A 21,801-nucleotide genomic window follows, 5' to 3' on the forward strand; every position below is an offset into this window, starting at 1 on the left:
ATAACATCCTTTCCAATGGCGAAAAAGAAAGAAGACTTACACTAATTAAAGATGGTATAAAGATGTAATGAGCTTAGACTATTAGTGATTCCCAAACTTCGGAAGCAGAAGATTGGCTACTAGCTGGAAATAAAGATTCCTACTGGTACCCCAGCTGTACTGAATCTAGGTCTGTGGCTAGGCTCAGGAATTTGAAGTTTTACAGACATCACTTATCCTCCCATAGACGGTTCTGAAACAAGTGGTCTGTGAAGTTCACTCTGAGAAGCACTTGTGAAAGAAGCCTCAGTAAAGAAGGAGAGGAGGTGCCATGCAAGGGACAGTGAGCAGCAACAGTGCATGGACACAGCAGCGCATCACTGGATCCCTGACTCAGCTGCCCCGTGTCTGAGACTGAGGAGACACTTCTCATTCCAACTTCAAGGTATGCCCTTGCTTCCTCCAATAAACATGCTCTTTATTATAGTACCTGATAATATTAGTTTTTAAAGAAATGGATCTTCACTCAGTAAAATCTGAGCTCAAAGAAGGAAGACCCAGAGAGAGAAATGGGTGCTCTTTTCCTCTCTTCTCTAGGATTTACCACTTGAATCTTCATTTCTGTTCTAAATTCTCTTCTCTGAAGATGCTCTGCTTCAGTGGAGAGCTGCTTCCCTAGCGCTCCAATCATACAGGAGTGAAATCTCACCTCATGACCAATAGGACCCTACATTAGAACACAGTAACATACCATTCATACAAGGATAGTCAAGCAGCAGTGAAGACTCAGCACACAGCACAGGAAAGGCAGTCTGGTATCTCTAGGAGACCAAGTATTCAGGGTACTAAGAATAGCGGCACAAAGCAAGGGATACTTGGGAGAAGTATACTTGGGAGATACTTGTCCTGAGAAAAAGGATAAGCAGAGGAGTAGCAGAATCCGTGCAATATCCCCAGCTCTCCTTCCCCTTCGAGAGCTAACCTCTCTGGACAGTGCTCCGGGAGGGAGAACATTGCCTCACTTCTCCCCACACTGTGTTGTTTTACCTACTAACAGGGCAAGTAAGGAAGAGGGATAGGACCATGTGACAGGAAAGGCTTCTGGCCCAGGAAATAGCCTTTGACCAGATCTTAGGTAGGCAGTTCACACAGTTGATATCAATTAGAGTTTCTATGGAACCAGCTCATTCCACCAACATCACACTTCAACAACCAAGGGGATGTGGAAAGAGAAAGTCCAGGTCCTCAGGAGGCAAAAGGTTTCTCTCTTCAGAGATATGAGGACACCTTTCTCTCTCCCTTTCTACTTTTTCTGTCTTGTCCTATCTGTCTCAGTCCATTGGTCATCAGTTACTCAGTAAATATTGATCAGGTAATAAAATTCATGTGATATTACCATACTGCTTAACGGTTGAGGTTGTATCCAAACAAAACAAAAGGCTGCATGAACAGAGAATGGTTTGACCATCTCTGATTTAAGACATGGCTCCACAAAGAAGCTACCTATTTTATCTGTATTTTCTTGTCACTTTGCTCCATGAGATCCCTCGTAAGGTTGGGTGAGGCCCATGTACATCTCTGTCTATATCCCAATCTGGCATATTTTGGTGGCTGGGTCATGTCTTAATTGGTTTTAGTTGTAGTAACTGCCCAGACAGAGAATGGGCAACCAGAGAATGCTGTTGACTGAAGATGGAAAACCCAACCAACTGCTCCACGGCCCAAGAGGGTGTGGAAATACAAAACTGGGATGGCATAAAAGCACCTGCTGGGTTACCCATTAAATGGAGCTGCTTGGTGGACAAATGTGAAGAAGACAGCCTATCATTCAAACCACAGTTTTTGGATGTATTTCAAATCAAAGAAGACTCATAAAGACAATATGTGAGCATCCCATTGCTAGCAGATGCTAGTACATTCCAAATAAACAAATTAAATTTAAAAATCCTCAGACAATTATGCCTGTTATAAATTGGCCTTTTCAGCTGCAGCAACAATCAGTTGTATTCAATCAATAAATCCCTTAGAAACATATGAGAGACCCACACAGATGCCAGTAACAGACAAACTTTTTTCTAATCTGCAACAGTGATCAAATATTAGATATACACAGTCCATTAAAACCTTTTCCTCTTTTGTTAAAAATAATTGAGATAGTTTCATCCAAACTACTTTGGTTCTAGTCTTCTCCATAAAACCCATTGTTGGGTATATCTCTCCTCCCTACCTTATTTTCTACATAAAGAAATAATAAATCCCTTCTGCATTATCTCATACAACCAACCTGAGCTTTCCCCCCTTGTATCTACAACTGCTTTCACCAATGGCTCCCTCTCTTTGTATGTGCTATGATACTTCTGATTTGGGCTGAACAAAATAAGCAAGAAGTAAACAATCATATTCTTTGCTTGCCCTTAATATTTTCTCCAGTCACTCCGCTATTTTTCTCCTTCCATACTGTGACCATCTTTGGAATCACACCGTAAATGCTCACTATATGCCAGACATTGTGCCAGGCTCCAGAGATACACAAAATAATGCTAACATATGGTCCTTCATTTGATTACCAGACTACCCACAGAAGCAAAGGTGCAATGATGTAAATAGTGCAATGATGACCAAAGAAGAGTGTGGTGAACTTTCTTGCCTACATCCAGTAGTTCCACCTACTCTGTTCTTTCAGCGTCCTGAAAATAAACTCTTAAATGAAATTAATGACACTTTTTAGCAAAACCAAGGCATTTTCTCTTTACATATCCTCCATGATCTCAGAAGAATTTGATTTAACTGCAACAGCATTCAAGACTCTAGATCACTGTCTCCTTTGCATGAGATTCTATTCCCTTGGATTTCAGGATTCTGTATTACCTTTACTGTATGGTCATATTTCAGACCATACCTTTCCTCTCTATTTCTATCCTATCTTCTAATCCTAACTGAGTCTTCCATCCAAAACTAAGCCTACATCCTTCTATTCTTCTCTCTATATCTATTGGCAAGTACACAAAGAAAGGTGTCTGCAAGCTTCATTTATCAACTCAAAATATGTCCAAATTTCTCTGTTTCTCCAAAATTCCATTCCCATAGCATGAAGCATCTGCTAGGCAGTTCCCTTCATTCATTCATCAATGTTTAAAATCAAATCAGCCCTGTCACCCCATTCCTGTCACCCCTTAGGTATCCCAAACAAGTTGTCTATAGCCAAGAAAAATACTGACTCTTCTTTATTCCTTTCAATGAACAGAAAATCTTTTGTTCCTTTTCACAATGTTTGTGACATCTAGTTTCTTATTTCTGTTCTTATTGCCACCACTTCAATCCTAGAACTTAAAGTATTTTTGTTTTGTTTTCTCTGCAATATTATAATAATGTCTAAGCAATCTGAGTCCAATCTTTCTCCAATTTAGTCAATTTTTCATGAAGTTGCCAAAACAATCTCCTAAAATATCACTTAAATAGGTAGGAGCCAGTCAGTTAGCTTTCTTCTTTCCTTCCTATCTTTCTTCCATCATGTTGTCTATACACAGCCTAGTTCCTAACTTTTCCCACTGAGGTCCCTTCCTATCATCGTATCATATTTCTAACCATGCCTAAATATGAAACTTCTCATCAAGTTAGGACTTTTCTATCCATTCCCAAATTATCAACGTCATTTTTATCTCTTCACTTTTAAAATTCAGGTTGCTTAAATCTGAAATGCTCACTTCATTATCCATGGACAGATTTTTAATCCATGCTCATTTAAACATACTTTCCTTCTTTTTTTTTTTAATATTTTTATTTATTTCTAGGAGAGAGAGAGAGAGAGAGAGCGTGAGCAGGGGAGGGTCAGAGAGAGGGAGATACAGACTCTGAAATAGGCTCCAGGCTCTGAGCTGGCTGTCGGCACAGAGCCCGATGCAGGGCTCGAACCCACGAACCGTGAGATCATGACCTAAGTGAAAGTCGGACGCTTAACCGACTAAGCCACCCAGGTGCCCCAAACATACTTTCCTTCTTGCTAATTCCAGCTTCATGTCTTTCTTTCCCACCAGCAATTTAAATATTAACTGTTGTATAGATTTGACTCCCTAGTGTATACTTAATGTATACTCTCTGAGTGCCTGCAGAGACACTTCCCATTCCACTATAAAGGTGAGGCATTGTAAGACATCATTTTGCAAAGAATATATCTATCTGCAACATAGCAACATAGAATATCAGGCTGTTCCTCCTATGTAAATTTCACCTCTCTAACTCTATGTAAACTACAAGCTCACAGGCCTTCTAAAATGAGTGGCTTCCATCTGCTATCTAATGTGAAACACTAGCTGACTAACGGGGATTGATGAGTCATCCAAGTGGAGACATTGGGCAAGAAGTGAATTAATCACCTGGGGAACTTTAAAAACCTTGATGCCTGGGTCCTACTTGACAGTTTCTGACTTAATTGATGACAGTAAGGCCTAAACACCAAGATTTTGAAAAGGTTCTCAGATGATATTAATAGTCACTGAAATTTAGGCACCCCAGACTAGTCCATAGTTTAGAGTTTCCAATCCAGGAAGGTCTTGGTAGTAAACATTAAAAATATTTTGGCATTCTCTGTCCCAAGCTTTGTTTGGCCAGGGCTTCAGTATAAAGACATGATTGGAATAACTCCCTTTGCTTTCCTCATTAGAAGCTTTTCTACATATGGCTCACTGGCTGCACAAATATTAAATTACAGTTTTCTAGGACCACATACAACTACCACTGACTCCAAGCCACACTTAGCTATTTAATCCTCTTCTGGGAGACAACTAGATGCTGATTCAGCTCTACAGCACCCTTCCCGGAAGGCCCAGGATTGCTCAGTGATAGGAAGGAGAGCTACTGCCACAAGTATCACAGATTGATTTGATAAAGTATAATGAATAAAGATACTCAGGGGTGGAGATTTTATTAGGTGGCTCAGTCAGTTAAGGGTCCAACTCTTGACCTCATCTCAGGTAATGATCTTGCGGTTAGTGGGATCAAGCCCTGCTCTGAGGTCTGTGATGACAGCACAGAGCCTGCTTGGGATTCTCTCTCACTCTCACTCTCTCTGCCCCTCCCCTGTTCCTGTGCACATGCTCTCTCTCTCTCAAAATAAATTCATAAATATTTATGTATTTAGTTAGTTAATTTATTTAAATATGTATTTATTTTCAAGAGAGAGAGAGGAGAGGGCAGAGAGAGAGGCAGACCCAGAATTCGAAGCAGGCTCCAGGCTTTCTGCTGTCAGCACAGAGTCTAATATGGGGCTCAAACTCACAAATGGTGAGATCATGACCCGAGCTGAAATCTGATGGTTAACCAGCTGAGCCACCCAGGCACCCCAATAAATAAACTTTTAAAATAGTTAATAATATACTCTGACATCTATATCACATTTAATTTTTTTTAATCTTTTGTGACTTCATTATGTTAAACAACCAAGTGAGGAAAATGCAACAATTACTGTTTGTATTTGCAAAATGGAGAAATTGAGGCTTTAAGTGGTTAAGTGATTTAGCTTACATCATATAGTTTTTGGCCAAAGTAATATTAGAAATCTGGTATCTTAGCCAAACGTCTGGTGTTCTGTTGACTGTTAAGCCTGCTCTCCTGACGTGCAAGCCTCTTTCCCTGAATATCATCTGCAATGTGCTAGAATGACTATGTTAGGTACTTTAGGAGCAGAAAGAAATATAATACACATCATTGTTCCTATCCTGATGAAGTTTAAACTTAATTTAGGAAGACAATATACATATATATAATTCCTTTCTTTATGATAAAACACACACACACACACACACGTATCCCATCTTTACCTAAGCCTAAAATATCAGACTTCTAAATTTTGAGTACAAGAACTTATCTTCTTTATATATATTTTGATGGTTTATTTTTGTTACTTGTTTTTAACATAAATCCTATCATAAAAGTACTCAAATACTTCTTTTTGTGGGTTAGAACTTAAAAGCACAGGTAAGTCTTCTACTGGAATATTCTAGGGTAGAAACATTGTCACTGTTCATACTGAGCACATTAAGAATCTGGCATACGGCCTAGTTAATTAAAAGCTAGGTTAATTTCTCAAATGATAAAGAAATTCAAGGGGCACCTTGGTGGCTCAGTCAGTTAAGTGTCCAACTTCGGCTCAGGTCATTATCTCATGGTTCGCAGGTTTAAGCTCCGCATTGGGCTCTGTGCTGACAGCTTGGAGCCTGGAGCCTGCTTCAGATTCTATGTCTCCCTCTCTTGCTCTGTCCCTCCCCTTCTCATGCTCTGTCTCTCTCAAATATAAATAAACATTAAAAAAATAAAAAATATAAATTCAAACATCATTAAGTCTAGCCACATGAGAAACAATAATGGCATAAATAGACAATTCCATATATAATCTTGCCAGATTACAGTGATTATAATCATGAATGTAGTGAAAACAAAAAAAAAAATAGCAGTAAGAAATGGTTCTGTATTAAAAATCTGAAAATGAGTTATACAATATTGAAACTTTTGTCATTGACTTGTGCTGAAGTTTATTTTGGGGGCGGGGGGAGATGTGGCAGCACTTCTGATCATTTGAATTAAAAAAGCAAAATAACTCAATAGTAAAACACTACCTCTAATAGATTTAGTTCTAAACTCATTTGACAAGTGAGGACATACAGATACTAGGGCCACTTTACAGAAAGACCTTATTTCTCAACAGAAATCTCAGAATTTCCATAATTCATGAATATCATCTTACATATAAGAAAGTAGATTTCTATGATGGAAAGAAAGATACTATGTTTCAAAGTTTCCAATAACTAACTAGTCCTCTAATCCCTTAAGTGTTCCCCTTGATCTCCTCATCTCTGAAAATCCAGCCAGGCTCTCATTTGTGAATAAAATCTGGGTATGGGGTCAGGAGGAAAATGGGCAGAGCCAGATAGTCTAAGGACATCATACATAATGAGTGAGAAGGGACAGAGAGCAGACAGAAGAGTTCACGGGCACAGGCATGGAAGAAGAGCTCGAGGCTTTGTTGTCAGGGACGAGAGGCATCTCTCACATATGACCGGGATCTGAGCTCTATTCAAGACTGGGTGATATTTAACATTGAGAGAAACAGAAAAAGAAAACTTCTGAAGCTTTTGCCTATAAAATGTTTGTTATTTTGCAGACTATAGCACTGTTTCCTTAAATTTGACACTGTTCAGCAGAAGGGACATGTGGTAGCTGAGCTTTATACAATTAACACATAGGCATCATTTCTGGTGCATAATTTTTCTATAATAAGAAATGGATAATACACAGAAAGTTTAAAATACCCTCTCTGAGATCCACCACTGTAAGCTGTCCTAAACTAGCATCTTTAAAAGTTCTCACTCTCATATCCCTTGGACAGGCTGGCCAAGAACCATATTAGTTATTATATCATGTCCAAAAAATAGCATTTCTTATATAAGCTTTGAGAAAACTGAAAAATTAATTTATACAGAATGTGTGAAAATTAAATTGCAAGGAAAAATAAGGGAAAACTAAGACACTATTATAGAGAAATCTAAAAGGAAAATTATATCACCATGAAAGATAAATGCTTTGAGAAAGCATCCTCAGGACCAGCCAATCAAAACCCTCTCTACTAGAGATAGATTTCAGTATCCTGAGTGTGGTGATGGTTTTACAGTGTACACATTTGTCAAAGCTTATACAACTGTGCATTTTAAATGTATTCAATTTATTATATGGCAGTCAGCCTGGAAAAAAAAGTAAAAAACAAAACAAAAAAAACAACCAAAAAACCTATCTAGGCTATACATGCATGAAAACAGTGTACATTTGCAATTCAGAAGGAACACTAGTCTTCAACAGCACTTGAAAATTTGGAAGCTTTCATGTTGTTAATGCACATATATAAATATATTTTATCCCCATTAGATGTAATATGTAAAATTTGACATTTTATATTAAATAACAATTCACATTAATATAATGTAAGTGAAATTAACTTTTAGGAGGGAAAAGATGGGGAAGAAGATAGCATGAAGAATGGTAGTGGTGTAGAAGGAGGGTTGGGTATTTCTGGAGACTAAATATCCATCTGTGAATTTTAAAAAGTGGTACGTTTGCAAGAAGAAAAGAATTAGAGCATTTATTCATCTATTGCTTCATTTACTCAACAAATATTCACTGAAGTCTTATGACTACTAAGAACTGCAAAGCACAGATCTGCCAAAGAGACATGGGCTGGTCTCTATCTTAATTCATTTGTAGTGTGGCAAGGTAGAAAGTTATCAATTTACCCCACAGATACATATATATATATTTTTTTTTTCCTTTTATAGTTTATTGTCAAGTTGGTTTCCATATAACACCCAGTGCTGATCCCAACAAGTGCCCTCCTCCATGCCCATCATCTCCCTTCCCCTTTCCCCAATCTCCATCATCTCTCAGCTGTCAGTATTCGAGAGTCTCTCATGTTTGCCTCACTCCCTCTTCCCAACTATGTTTTCCCCTTCCCCTCCTCCATGGTCCTCTGTTAAGTTTTTCCTGTTTCACTTATGAGTGAAAACATATGGTATCTGTCTTTCTCTGCCTGACTTATTTCACTTAGCATAACACCTTCGAGTTCCATCCACATTGCTACAAATGGTCAGATTTCATTCTTTCTCATTGACGTGTAGTATTCCACTGTATAGATAAACCACATCTTCTTGATCCATTCATCAGCTGATGGACATTTAGGCTCTTTCCATGATTTAACTATTGTTGAGAGTGCTGCTATGAACATTGTGGTCCATGTGCCCCTATGCATCAGTACTCCCAAGTTACCCCACAGATATTGAACTCTCCGATGCAAAGTGATATGAAAAAAACAAACAAGAAAGTATTACAGGAGTGTAGGAAATGGTTCCCTGGAATGGGGAATATGCAGAATGACCCATCTGTAACTGTAACTGTGTAAAAGAAGACAGCATGCGGCTTTGTACCCAGGTAAAATGTGGGGATTTTCTACCCAGGTAAAACATGGTGCTTTTTAATAATTAGGAAGGGATTGGTCCATTTAAGAGATATTCTGGAGTTAAAAATCTATGGGACTTTGTAATAGACTGTATTTGAAAAGAAAGAGAAATAACAATAATGGTATCAAGATTTCCACAGTGTGTAACTAGATACATCTGTATGGCTCTTACTCAGATAGGAAATGCAGGAGGGAGGCCAGGTTGGGGCAATCTGTCCTAGTTTCATGGTGCCTTAGCATTTTCAACCAAAGATTCTGAATGGAACCACACTGAAATTAAAAGCTCTGTGTCAAAGAATATAATCAACAGAATGAAAAGGTAACCTACAGAAAGGGAGAACATGTTTGCAAAACAATATTGTATAAGGGGGTCATATCCGAAATGTATAAAGAATGCTCACAACTCAACAACAATACAACCTGATTTAAAAATAGGCATGAATAGGGGCTCCTGGGTTGCTCAGTCGGTTAAGCGTCCAACTTCAGCTCAGGTCATGATCTCGCGGCTTGTGGGTTAGAGCCCAGCATCAGGTTCTGTGCGGACAGCTAAGAGCCTGGAGCCTGGAGCCTGTTTCAGATTCTGTGTCTCCCTCTCTCTCTGCCCCTCCCCCACTCATGCTCTGTCTCTCTCTGTTTCAAAAATAAATAAACTATTAAAAATTTTTTAAAAATAGGCATGAATAGATATTTCTCCAAAGAAGATAAACAAATGGCTAGCACTCATTTGAAAAGATATTCAACATAAGTAATCATTAGAAAAATGCTAGTCAAAACCACAGTGAGGGGTGCCTGGGTGGCTCAGTTAAGTATCTGACTCAGTTTAGGCTCAGGTCATGATCTCACAGTTTTGTGAGTTTGAGCCCCATGTAGGGCTCTGTGCTGACAGCGCAGATCCTGCTTGGGATTCTGTATCCCTCTCTCTCTACGCCTCCCCAACTTGCACTGTGTCTCTCTCAAAATAAATGAACTTAAAAACACACACACACAATGAGCTATCACCTCACATTCATTATAAAGACTATTTAAAGAAAAGAAAACAAGTGTTGGCAAGTATATGGATAAATTGGAATTCTTGTGCACTGTTGGTGGAAATGTAAAAAGGTGCGTTTGCTATGGAAAACAGTAAGGAGGTTCCTCAAAAGATTAAAAATAGAATTACCTTATAATCCAATAATTCCACCTCCAGGTATGTACCCAAAAGAACTAAAATAAAAATATATTTGTATATTCGTGTTCATAGAAGAATTGTTCACAGTAGCCAAAAGGTAAAATAAACACAAACGTCTATCAGTGGATGAAGAGATCATGAAAATGTGGTATATACATAGATTAGAATATTTTCAATCCTAAAAAAGAAGGTAATTCTGAACCATGCTCCAACATGGATGAACCATGAGGACATTACACTAAGTGAAATAAGCCAGTTATGAAAAAAAAATACTGTATGATACCACTTATATAAGGAATCTAGAGTCGTTAAATTCATAGAAAAGGAAAATAGAATGGTGGCTGCCGGGGGGCTAGAGCAGTGAGGAAACGAGGGGTGTTGTTTTGTAGATACAGAGTTTCAGTACTATGAGACAAAAAAAGCTCTGGAGATTGGCTACTCAACAATGTGAATATACTTAACACTACTAACTCTACACTTAGAAAAAGGTTAAAATGGTACATTTTCTGTTATGTGTATTTTACCACAATGAAAAAATTTAAATATGCTGAAAACAACTGCATTACAGCTAACCAGCTAGCTCTATAATTGATTAGTCCATGGATAGCTAGCTAGCTGTGAACTGGAAATGTAAATTTGGGAATCACACAGAGCAACAATAATTTTATTACATTTCTTTACAATCATCTCCTCCCTCATCTTTAAAACCCGGGGTTTCCAGGGGTGCCTGGGTGGCTTCAGTCAGTTAAGCGTCTGACTTTGGCTCAGGTCATGATCTCATGGTTTGTGGGTTTCAGCTCTGCGTCAGGCTCTGTGCTGACAGCTAGCTCAGAGCCTGGAACCTGCTTCGGATTCTGTGTCTCCCTCTCTTTCTCTGCCCAACCCCCACTCATACTCTTGTCTCTCTCTCTCAAATATAAACAAGCATTAAAATAAAAAAGACCCAGGGTTTCCAGGGACTCTGTAAGTATGAAGTATCCCTATCCTATTCTCCCTAGAGTCCAAGTTTAACACGAGAGTCTGCTTTCATCTGACAAGAGGAAACAACTGGAAAATTTGGAAAGAACACAGACAGGCAGCATTTGTAGCTGTGCTGTGCTGCCACAACAGAAAACATCTCTATTTGTCTATGCACCTAATTCCAGCAAATACTAAAAATGACAAGCACAGATACTGAGGAAGAACATAAAACTCTTCCTCTGAGCAAATATGCATTGATTCTAGAGATAAATCCATTGTTTGCACATCAATATATATCCCTCTTGAACAATATTAGTCTTCCTACCTTGTTTGCGTACGTCCTCTACAGCAGCGACCAATTCTTCTTTGAGATCTTGACTCTCCTTAGCAATCTGTTCACCCTTATCCAGGAAGTTCTGAGTGGCTTGCTCTACAGATGCTGCCAGTACGTGGGCTTTCTTTGACCTCCCTTTCTTTTTACCAGATGGGCCTTTGTTGCTTGTGTTGACAAGGGTGGTCACCTTAAATATGAAAGAAAAACTGTAAAACTACTCCGCACAATTGTCTAGAATCATATCATCATCTCATCATTTTTAAATACCGCTTGCTTTTTGAATCATGAATGCACAGCACATAGCCTAAACTGAAGGAAAGTGGGGAATTAAACGGATTAGCATATAAATAAACAGCCATTTATTTCAGAGAGGAAAAGACGTATGTGAACAAGTTGGAAGAACAGGTCCACTAGTAGCTCGGTTTCCAGTTCACTGAAGGTTGTGCTTTCACGGATTGATAAGACAGTGCACACTGGAGTAATCAGCTTCCGGTAGGCAAGAAAAGGAGAGTCCGTGTGTAATGGCTTCTGAACAGAGAACCAACAGCCAATCATGAGTCCCGAAAGTCAGGGCAAAAGTGAAAGAGCAGTTAGTAAAGGGTGGGCCATCAACGCCCATTACTTACATGTCACTTCCCAAGGACTTTGAAGAGCTTTGCTATTTCTGATTTCCTCTTATAAAAACAAAATGGTAAATTTGATCTGAGGTAACCGAATGATTCAGTCTCAACATTTGGTTAACCAGCTAAAATTTCCAGACTTGAAATTAGATTTTCATTATCACTCCTTTTCTAAGTATCATAATTTGTATATAGATATATATCAACTGCCAAACTTCTTTCAGCACATAACTAGAGCCATTTAATTTGCTAGCAAAACTTTTAGTATCTTTTAAACAACTTATCTCCTATATATTTCTGATCCTTTGCTTTCTACCAGTGAGAAGTTTTGGAGTGAAATGAATACAACTGGTTCCGTATTTTGTTCAGCAAAGTTGCGAGTCATCTTACCCTCTGTATTTTTTATCGGCTTCATAAGACGGTGGGCTCTGTGGCTTATTTTCACTGACATTTGCGCTGGTTAGCAGACTCAAGATTTTGCTGGAGATTATCAATAAAGCTAGACCAGAGAAAAGTTCCAAAAGCTGCTGTTTCTGCTACTTTATTCCAAATCCAAGAGCAAACAAAGTGATTAGTCAAAGTCACAATTAAAATCCAGTCAGTTTATAGGGCAAGAGATAACACCAGAAGGAAAAAAAGTATCGAATAAATGTGAGCTAAGATGATGAATACAAGTAGAACCAATACTTAAAGAGGTAGTGAGTGTAGCATTGGAAGCTGTCATACTGAGCTGTCTTTGATTTGCTGAATAATTAGATACACTGAATTAAAGAGAATCTCTATAAGGACATTTAAGTACAAATACAGGGCAAAAAAAGAAAGGTAACATCATTAAGAATAGGACCGTCAGATAATGAGAGTTAGCTGTAAAATGTGATTGTAGCCCATAAAACATTAGAGCAGGCCCATCCACGGTGAGGCAAACACAAAAGTTACTATTTAGTGTTCTCCTTAATGAGGATATACGCTCATACATTAACACACTACTTTCCCAGGACCCTTACCTCCCCCAACAGCCAATACTGGAAATAAACACAAAAGCCCCCTAAGCAAATACTCCAAATACCTAAAAAATCTTGATTTAGGCTAGGTTCATTATCAGAAGAAAATCCTCCTGTTCTCACTCCTTTTCTCATTTTATATGCAATTAGGGTGTCATGATATATCTTTTTAGTCTCCTCAAATTTGAAACAACAGACGGGCTAAGGAGCTGTTAACTTTAGGCGTATTGACAATTTGGGGGAGTGGAGGCTGATAGTGAATCTATCAAAATAGCTAAATGATGGGCGCCTGGGTGGCTCAGTCCGTTAAGCGTCCGACTTTCGCTTAGGTCATGATCTCGCGGTTCGTGAGTTCGAGCCCCGCGTCGGGCTCTGTGCTGACTGCCAGCTCAGAGCCTGGAGCCTGTTTCAGTCTGTGACTCCCTCTCTCTCTGACCCTCCCCTGCTCACGCTGTCTCTCTTTCTCTCTCCTAGAAATAAATAAAACATTAAAAAAAAATAGCTAAATGACTATATCATCGATTCATCTTCTATAAAGGTAAACAAATTTCAATTCTCCTGTTATCGCATGCCACATGACTGCATAAACAGAGATTAGGCATGCTCATAATAACAATTTAGTATAAAGTGTTACTTATGTGAATTTAAAAAACAAGGAATATTACTAGGAAGTTCCTAAGAAAAAATTGTGATTATTTTCAAATGAAGCAAATCAATTTGGTCCAAAACTTTCATTTGCTCATTAGCGGATGACCATGATGGGACGAACGAAAAACAGAGGGGAGGCGATGGGGCTCCATAAATGCTCATGTCTTAATCAGTTTGGAATAAAGAAAAATTGTCAACTCTCCTATTTTTAATTGGTGCTTAAAGGCGGACAATGTCAACAAATTGGATTTTTAAAAAAAGAAAAGATATAAACATTAGAAAGGTAAACTCTAAATTATGCTATTCCTTATAGAGAATATGCCTATATCAAGAAAATGCAAAAGAATTAAGAGTCAACTATTAGAATTATTCTAAGAGCAAAGTAGGAGGTGGCTAAATACTAGACAAATAGTAAAAAAGTCTAGTATAACAGCTGTAACCAATAAAAATGTACTATTAAATATCCTATTCACAATAATCATAAATTGATATTATCAGAGATAACCATAACACAAAACATAGATGGAAAATGGTAAAAAAAAAAAAAAAAAAAACATTAGTGAAGAACATAAAAGGCAACTTGAATAATAGTGAGACCTACAATGTTCTTGGATGGAAAAACAAAAATAAAGGCCATTTATTCCCATACTATTCTACAAGTGGAATTCCAGATATATAGTAAATCAGCAAGAAAGACAAGACAATTTCTCTTCATTCAGTTCAGTTCCCTTTCCAAATGCAAAGTTAAAGTGTTTTTATTAAATTAGAGAAAGGTAATTTAGGGTGTGCATATGCAGGACTCCTGCTGCTCACTTTTTGGCCAGTATACCACATGTTTGGGATGAAAACAATTTAGATCTGACAGTACATTGGAAGGTGGAGGCTATCCTTTTAAGGATTACACTATTCTTGGCAATTCTCAGTCCAGCCACACTATGCAAACTCTCCAGTTCAGTCCTACTCTCCTACTAGATGATTGTTCTCTCTCTTACCCCTCCAAGTAAGAATCGATGGCACTCTACACTACTGCATTTTTCTTTCTCCTACTTGAAGCTGTCATTTTTCACCTTGATGTTAAACGCTCTTATTCTTCTTGACCTCTACATATATTTACACTTAAAATTGTGAAAGTTAAAGCCCATCTACATCAGTTCTATTCTGGTATTTTACAGATACAGAAATTAGCCTTAGAGATGCATGGTAGAAAAAAAAAAACTTTCTCAAATTCACATAAAACTAAAGACTAAATTATTCCTGTGCTTGATACTATATCTTTAGAATTTTATTTTTATTTTTTTATGTTTGTTTATTCTTGAGAGAGATAAAGAGAGACAGAGAGAGACAGAGACAGAGACACTGAGCATGAGCAGGAGCAGAGCAGAGAGAGAGGCAGACGCAGAATCAGAAGCAGGCTCCAGGCTCCAGGCTGTCAGCATAGAGCCCTATATGGGGCTCAAACTCACAAACCGTGAGATCATAACCAAAGTTTAAGTTGGATGTTTAACTGACTGAGCCATCCAGGCGCCCCTATCTTTAGAACTTTAGAACTCAGTACTTTCTTCTAGTTTCACCTCATAACTGAATGAGAGGCTGTTAAAGAATAAAATAATCTTAAAATATCTTTATTCTGTATTTGTTACCATACTGTCTATATGTGTTATTTGTATCCTACTGTAATCTTTTCACCCAATGGCATTATTTAAATATCTTAATATAAAAATGTACTTATCAATGTTAGGGAAATGTTAACCAATGATTTTATCCTACCTTTCTCCAATGCCTTATTACATCTGATGTGTTCAAGGGTCTCAAGCTGAATAAACATACCAGGAGTTTTTGTAACAGATTAGTATAAAGGAAAGACAAAAGTATCCTCAGTTTATTGTAATTAACAAAATGGTAGAGCTTAAGGTTTCCATGTAATGGTATTCTTCTATGATTAAAATAAAGAAGAACAAAGGAATTTACTGCTTACTCATCAAGAGCTGATATATACTAAAAACAAGAATCAGAATGTTTTTAATGAAGACAAGAACTATTTAATCTCACAGATGCATCTACCACCTTCCCAGTAAGTTGGGGAGTATCCAAACTACAAATGTTAGCCAATGCTGCATTCAGTTTCAATGTAAGAATGTAAAAGAATTTGTGACTGGGTGCCTTGAAGAGGTCAGAATCAGCAGGGACACGTTCTGATCAAAAGCTGGTGGTTACAGAGGAAGCACAATGACCTCTGAGGCTGCAGGTATCTGTTCAATATCAGACTGAAACTAGGTCTGGAGTAGATGATACTTACAAACTATTACGTCTAAGGCAGTCTTTTTTAAAAAATTTCTTTCATAGTTTATTGTCAAGTTGGTTTCCATATAACACCCAGTGCTCATCCCAACAAGTGCCCTCCTCCATGCCCATCATCTTCCTTCCCCTCTCCCTCACCCCCATCAGTCCTCAGTATTCAAGAGTCTCTCATGGTTTGCCTCCTTCCCTCTCCCCAACTATTTTTCCCCTTCTCCTCCCCCATGGTCCTCTGTTAAGTTTCTCCTGTTACACTTATAAGTGAAAGCATATGGTATCTGTCCTTCTCTGCCTGACTTATTTCACTGAGTGTAACACCATCAAGTTCCATCCATGTTGCTACACATGGCCAGATTTCATTCTTTCTCATTGCCATGTAGTATTCCATAGTATAGATAAACCACATCTTCTTAATCCATTCATCAGTTGATGGACATTTAGGCTCTTTCCATGTTTTAGGTATTGTGGAGAGTGCTGCTATGAACATTGGGGTACATGTGCCCCTATGCATCAGCACTCCTGTATCCCTTTGGTAAATTCCTAGCAGTGCTATTGCTGGGTCATAGTGGAGTTCTTTTGTTAATTTTTTGAGGAACCTCCACACTGTTTTGCAGAGGAGCTGCCCCAGTTTACAGTCCCACCAACAGTGTACGAGGGTGTAGGGCAGTCTTTTAAGGAATGGCTATTCTGTGGAAATTCCTTGCTGAATGTTATGTCTCTTCCTACCCCCAACCAGGCACTCTCTCTACTACCCACACCAACTTTCTCCAAGCCAAGAGTCATATAAGATCCCAAATCTCTCCTTTTCTTTCTAACAATTTCTGAGTACATCTCTTGTGCAATAGAAAGAAAGAAGAAAAGAAGAAAAGAAAAGAAAAGAAAAGGAAAGAAAAGGAAAGAAAGAAAGAAAGAAAGAAAGAAAGAAAGAAAGAAAGAAAGAAAGAAAGAAAGAAAAGAAAGAAAGAAAGTAAGTTCCATTCAGAAACAGAGACTAGGAGTAATAGCATGAATATTGACACATGTAAAAATGGAATGTTTCTAAGGCAGTAAGGAGACCAGTCCTCCTTAGAAAAAAGTTGTACATGAATGATACAGGAAGTAAAGTTAGACAGATGTGGTGGAACAAACTTTGAAAGACTATGAGAGCCAAGCTAGAGAGTTGAGATTTCATTAGTCACTGCCAATCTTTTGAACATATGTTTAAAGTGTTCATTTTTCTCTTTCCATTCATTTCTCAGCCCACTAAATTTTGCTTTTATTCCCACACCTCTTGTAGCAGAGTCCTCTTAAACTGATGTCTTGATAAGGTAATCAATAAGTTGCCAAAATCTATTTTTATCACATCATAACATTCTACCACATTTAGTGCTATTGACTCAATTTTCCTTCCTCCTGAAAATATATCTTGACTAAGTTCTCTTCGTTTGGAATAACCTCCAAACTTCGGTAGCTTTAAAAAGGACCTTATCATTAAGGTCACTTCTCTCTGTACCTATCTTCATCTCCCTTCCTCCTATGCTAGGAAAGGCATCTGCTACCACCACTCCTATAACTCATCTTTTGGACACATCCAGAAGGCTTTTCTATAGGATATACAACCTTAGCATGGGAGGATAACTCAACTTTTCTCTAGCTCTACCTTCAATGTTTCTTTAATGTTCCTGCCTTTCATTAGAGAAGAGAAATCCTTCAACTCATAGATAAAGATATAGTGGTCAAAGCACCTGAACATAATAACACCTTGACATAATAAGGGTCCCAGTGGACCCTGGCCAATGGAAAACATTAGCAACAGCCAGTAGATGGGCACCATTATTTCCAGATGTGTTGATGGTATGATCTGAGTATAAAACCATGACTGATAAAGGTTTCTCATCATTTAATGTCCTGAAAGTAGACCCTCCATTCCTGCATTTTAACAAGATCCCTAGGTAATTTATATGAACATTGAAATCTGAGAAGCACTGAGTTTTAGGACAAAAATTTTCAGACTTGATCATGCCTAAAAATCACCAACGTTCCTGATAGAACGCAAATTTTTAGATCTTACAGTGTTTCTGCTCAGGGAAGTCTGGGCTAGGGAATTTTGCATTCACCACATGAAATTACGATATATATAGTTTATGGACCTTACTGTCAGAAACAGTAGCCTAGTTGAAGCAAAAACAAACAAACAAAAAAGTGAGAGGTGAAGCAATGACTTCCATCAGGTAACCTCTTCCTCATATTTCAGCTGCCATGGCATACCACGAGTCCTCAAACACAGCTTGTCAATGAACTGACCAGCCGACTCTTGATTGAAAGGTGATCTCCTCTATTGCATAATTGCAAAGAACTTGGAAAAAGAAGATTATACAGATGTGAATGTTATGAATCAAACAATCATTGGAACTCTCCAAAAAACCAGTAAGACTGAACCAAGAGCTGGAAATAAAAATAACAACTTGAGCATTGTTTTGCTGGATGCATGCATTTTGCAGATAGGAGTAGTAAGTCTTTGTGAATTCTACTCTTGCATCTCTTTGGAGTACTTCCTTGGTCATAATTACTCAGTAAAAGAGGGCTTTGATGACTACTGTAGCTTAAAAAAAAGTAAGAGTTTTGTGAGGTAGAATATTTGAAAACAAAAATGATCAAAAACAAGTTATTTATTCCAGGAGGATCTGAAAATAAATAAAAAATTCCTAAAAGAAGAAAACCTAACTTAAGATAGGAGAAAGTTGGGGTGACTAGGTGGCTCAGTCAGTTGGGCATCTGACTTCAGCTCAGGTCAAGATCTCATGGTTCATGGGTTTGAGCCCCGCATTGGGCTCTGTGCTGACAGATCAGAGCCTGGATCCTACTTTGGATTCTGTGTGTGTCTCTCTCTGCCCCTCCCCTGACTACACTCTTGCTCTCTCTCTCAAAAATAAATAAACATTTAAAAACTTTTTTCTTTCTTTTTTTTTAAATATTTTTATTTATTTCTAGGAGAGAGAGACAGCGCGAGCAGGGAAGGGTCAGAGAGAGAGGGAGTCACAGACTGCAACAGGCTCCAGGCTCTGAGCTGGCAGTCAGCACAGAGCCCGACGCGGGGCTCAAACCCACGAACCGCGAGATCATGACCTGAGCGAAAGTCGGACGCCCAACCGACTAAGCCACCCAGCGCCCCTAAAAACTTTTTTCAAAAGTTAAGTGTGCAAGTTAAGTGTGCACATGGTAATATATTTAATAACATGAATCTTCTCAAAGAATCTTATATCAGATTTTAAGAACTGCCAACTAATGAGTCAAAATGACATTTTCCTTGAATTGTTCCTTGATAACCTGGCTTATTCATTTAACAATTATAAAGTAAGCCTAAATGTGGCTTATGCTTTTCCTTATAAAATATATAAAAGATATATATGTTCACCTTGTAGTATGCTCTATTAGAAGTTATTTCTTAGCACAGAATCTCCATGACATGTAAGGTATGTGGACTTTGTGCACATTGGAGAGAAAGGGAGCCCAACAATGTGAGACTAGTTCTGAGGGTAAAGACTTTGATAATATAGGATTTATTGTATCCTGGTAACACCTAAAGTAAGATTTCCATGTCTTAGAAGCTATTACACTAGAATTTTTTTTGTTGAACTGGTCTTTCTTCCCCAAAGCAATTCCACACCCCATTTTAGAGGAAAAGAATTACATCATAAAATACAGTTATTGATAATTCCACAACTTCAAAAGTCAGAATCCAAAATGACAATCTTTTAACAATAAATACACCAGTAATTTATGGGATAAAATAGAGAATTATTGTCTCTTTTTCTTTGAAATTTCCTCACTGTTCTGTGATATTGACAGTGCAGAATTTAGATACACGCTTGCTGATACACTCGGAAACAAGCATTCTTAAACTTTGAAGGTCATGATTTATTTATTTACTCTGAAATAGACCTGAACCACTACTAGTTAATTATTGCTATAAATAAAGCCAATCTATAATGTGTTCCATTTAAATTATTTCTTGTAGACTCACCTTCAACTTTTATTTTTTTATTTATTTTTTTTTAATATTTTTATTTATTTCTAGGAGAGAGAGAGAGAGAGAGAGAGAGACAGTGTGAGCAGGGGAGGGTCAGAGAGAGGGAGTCACAGACTGAAACAGGCTCCAGGCTCTGAGCTGGCGGTCAGCACAGAGCCCGACGCGGGGCTCGAACCCACGAACCGCAAGATCATGACCTAAGCGAAAGTCGGACGCTTAACCGACTAAGCCACCCAGGCGCCCCTCACCTTCAACTTTTAAATAAAATCACAAGGCAAGCCTTGTCACTCAGTTACTTTGGTACACATTTCTCCAGTATTTAATTTTCAAGGATGTGATACCAAAAAGTAGAATCAGATATAAACCCCAAAACAGACATTCTATAGTAGGGTATCAGCTATTTTTAGAACCAAACTATACCTATTAATTTTTTATATTATATTAATTTTTTTCTAGACGATAGTGGCTACTATTTATGAAGTAGTACAATTGAGTGCTAGATCATCCATTCATCTTGTAGTCAAGAAGTGACTCAAACATTTTCTAAGAAGTATCTTAGTACGGTCTGTAAGGCAAGATGAAATAGGGTAGTCTTCTCTTTAGGTATATGTTCTTCATGAGAAACTCAATTTTCTTTCAGAGATGTTAAACTAACATCTTCCTCACTCTCTAGTAAGGCATGCTGTCTCATATTTATGTAGGAGCCCAGGAAGCTCCATTTCTCATAGCCTCTGGGGAGTATAGTCTAGATTCACTGCCTCACAAAACCTTGTCTGAGAGAAACAGCACCTAGTTTGCTTGAAGGAAGTTCTGTCCATTCTCTCTCCACCTATAATAAAATCAGAACCATTCTAAATTAAATAAGAAAAGCAAAGACATAAATGGTACTATACTGGAGACTAGTAGAATTGCTTTTACTGCCATGGGGTGATATCACTTACCTCAATGGAGAGATACTACCACAAAGAGTTTTAGGAACTCACTGTGTATACTGCAGGGTTATTGATGGAAGATACCATTCTCCATGCTATAAAGAGAAATTTCTGTATGATTTTAGTACCAAGAATATTGCAGTTTCTCCTTACAAACTGGTTTGACTTTATTTTGTGGACATTAAATTATATAATAAATTAATGTTTCCATTGTGTTTTGAACTAAAAAAATTAAACCCAAATTTGTGGTCCTTGCTAGAAAGTTTAATAATTACTATTACTGTATGAGTACTGTATTAGTCTCAAACTTTGCTCTTATTTGTACTCATGTCTACTTTCAATTACCTTATGTTTCCCGTTAAGTCTCATTCTATCTTTGTTTCAATATTGTATTCTGTTGATTCTACATATGCTTGTTTTCCCACACTTTTATGGTGTTTGAAATAAGGATGAGTTCTACAATCCATGTCATTTCAAAAGACATATTTGATATTTTATTTCTTTTCCTAGAGGCACTTAAATATATATCTTTTAATCAATGGCATCTTTGATTTGATAAAACACGAGAAAGCCAATCACGAGATACAAACTTCTTTAAAGGATCTACTGACAACCTAGGTTTTCCTAGAAACTGAAAAACTTTCAGTGTCTATTTATGACCAATGAAAAATGAAGCTTGAAATTAAGACACTGAAACAATGCCAGACATTCACTGAAAGAGCATCAGAGTTGGGGATTTTAAGTGAGTAAGAAGCCATTTGTTTCTAAAAGTCCTAAATGTTTTAACCATCATTATCCATCTGAGGAAATCCCATGCTGTTTTGAATGTCACCAAAAATAAAAGAATGACTAAACTA

The 21,801-nt window shown here is 37.8% G+C and overlaps 1 protein-coding gene across 3 annotated transcripts in view; it reads right to left on the bottom strand.

Moving 5' to 3' along the window:
• The window catches only part of CTNNA2 (catenin alpha 2), a 964,097-nt gene that overhangs the window by 861,029 nt on the left and 81,267 nt on the right, over positions 1-21,801 (bottom strand). For all 3 annotated transcript variants that reach the window (XM_039238114.1, XM_039238113.1, XM_039238115.1), the window contains exon 2: positions 11,431-11,626. In XM_039238114.1, coding sequence (XP_039094045.1) covers positions 11,431-11,626 — 196 coding nt within the window. The remainder of the gene's footprint in view (positions 1-11,430; positions 11,627-21,801) is intronic.

Source organism: Hyaena hyaena, unplaced genomic scaffold, assembly GCF_003009895.1.
Source record: "Hyaena hyaena isolate Hyena2069 unplaced genomic scaffold, ASM300989v1 scaffold_136, whole genome shotgun sequence".
Classification (NCBI taxonomy): domain Eukaryota; kingdom Metazoa; phylum Chordata; class Mammalia; order Carnivora; family Hyaenidae; genus Hyaena; species Hyaena hyaena.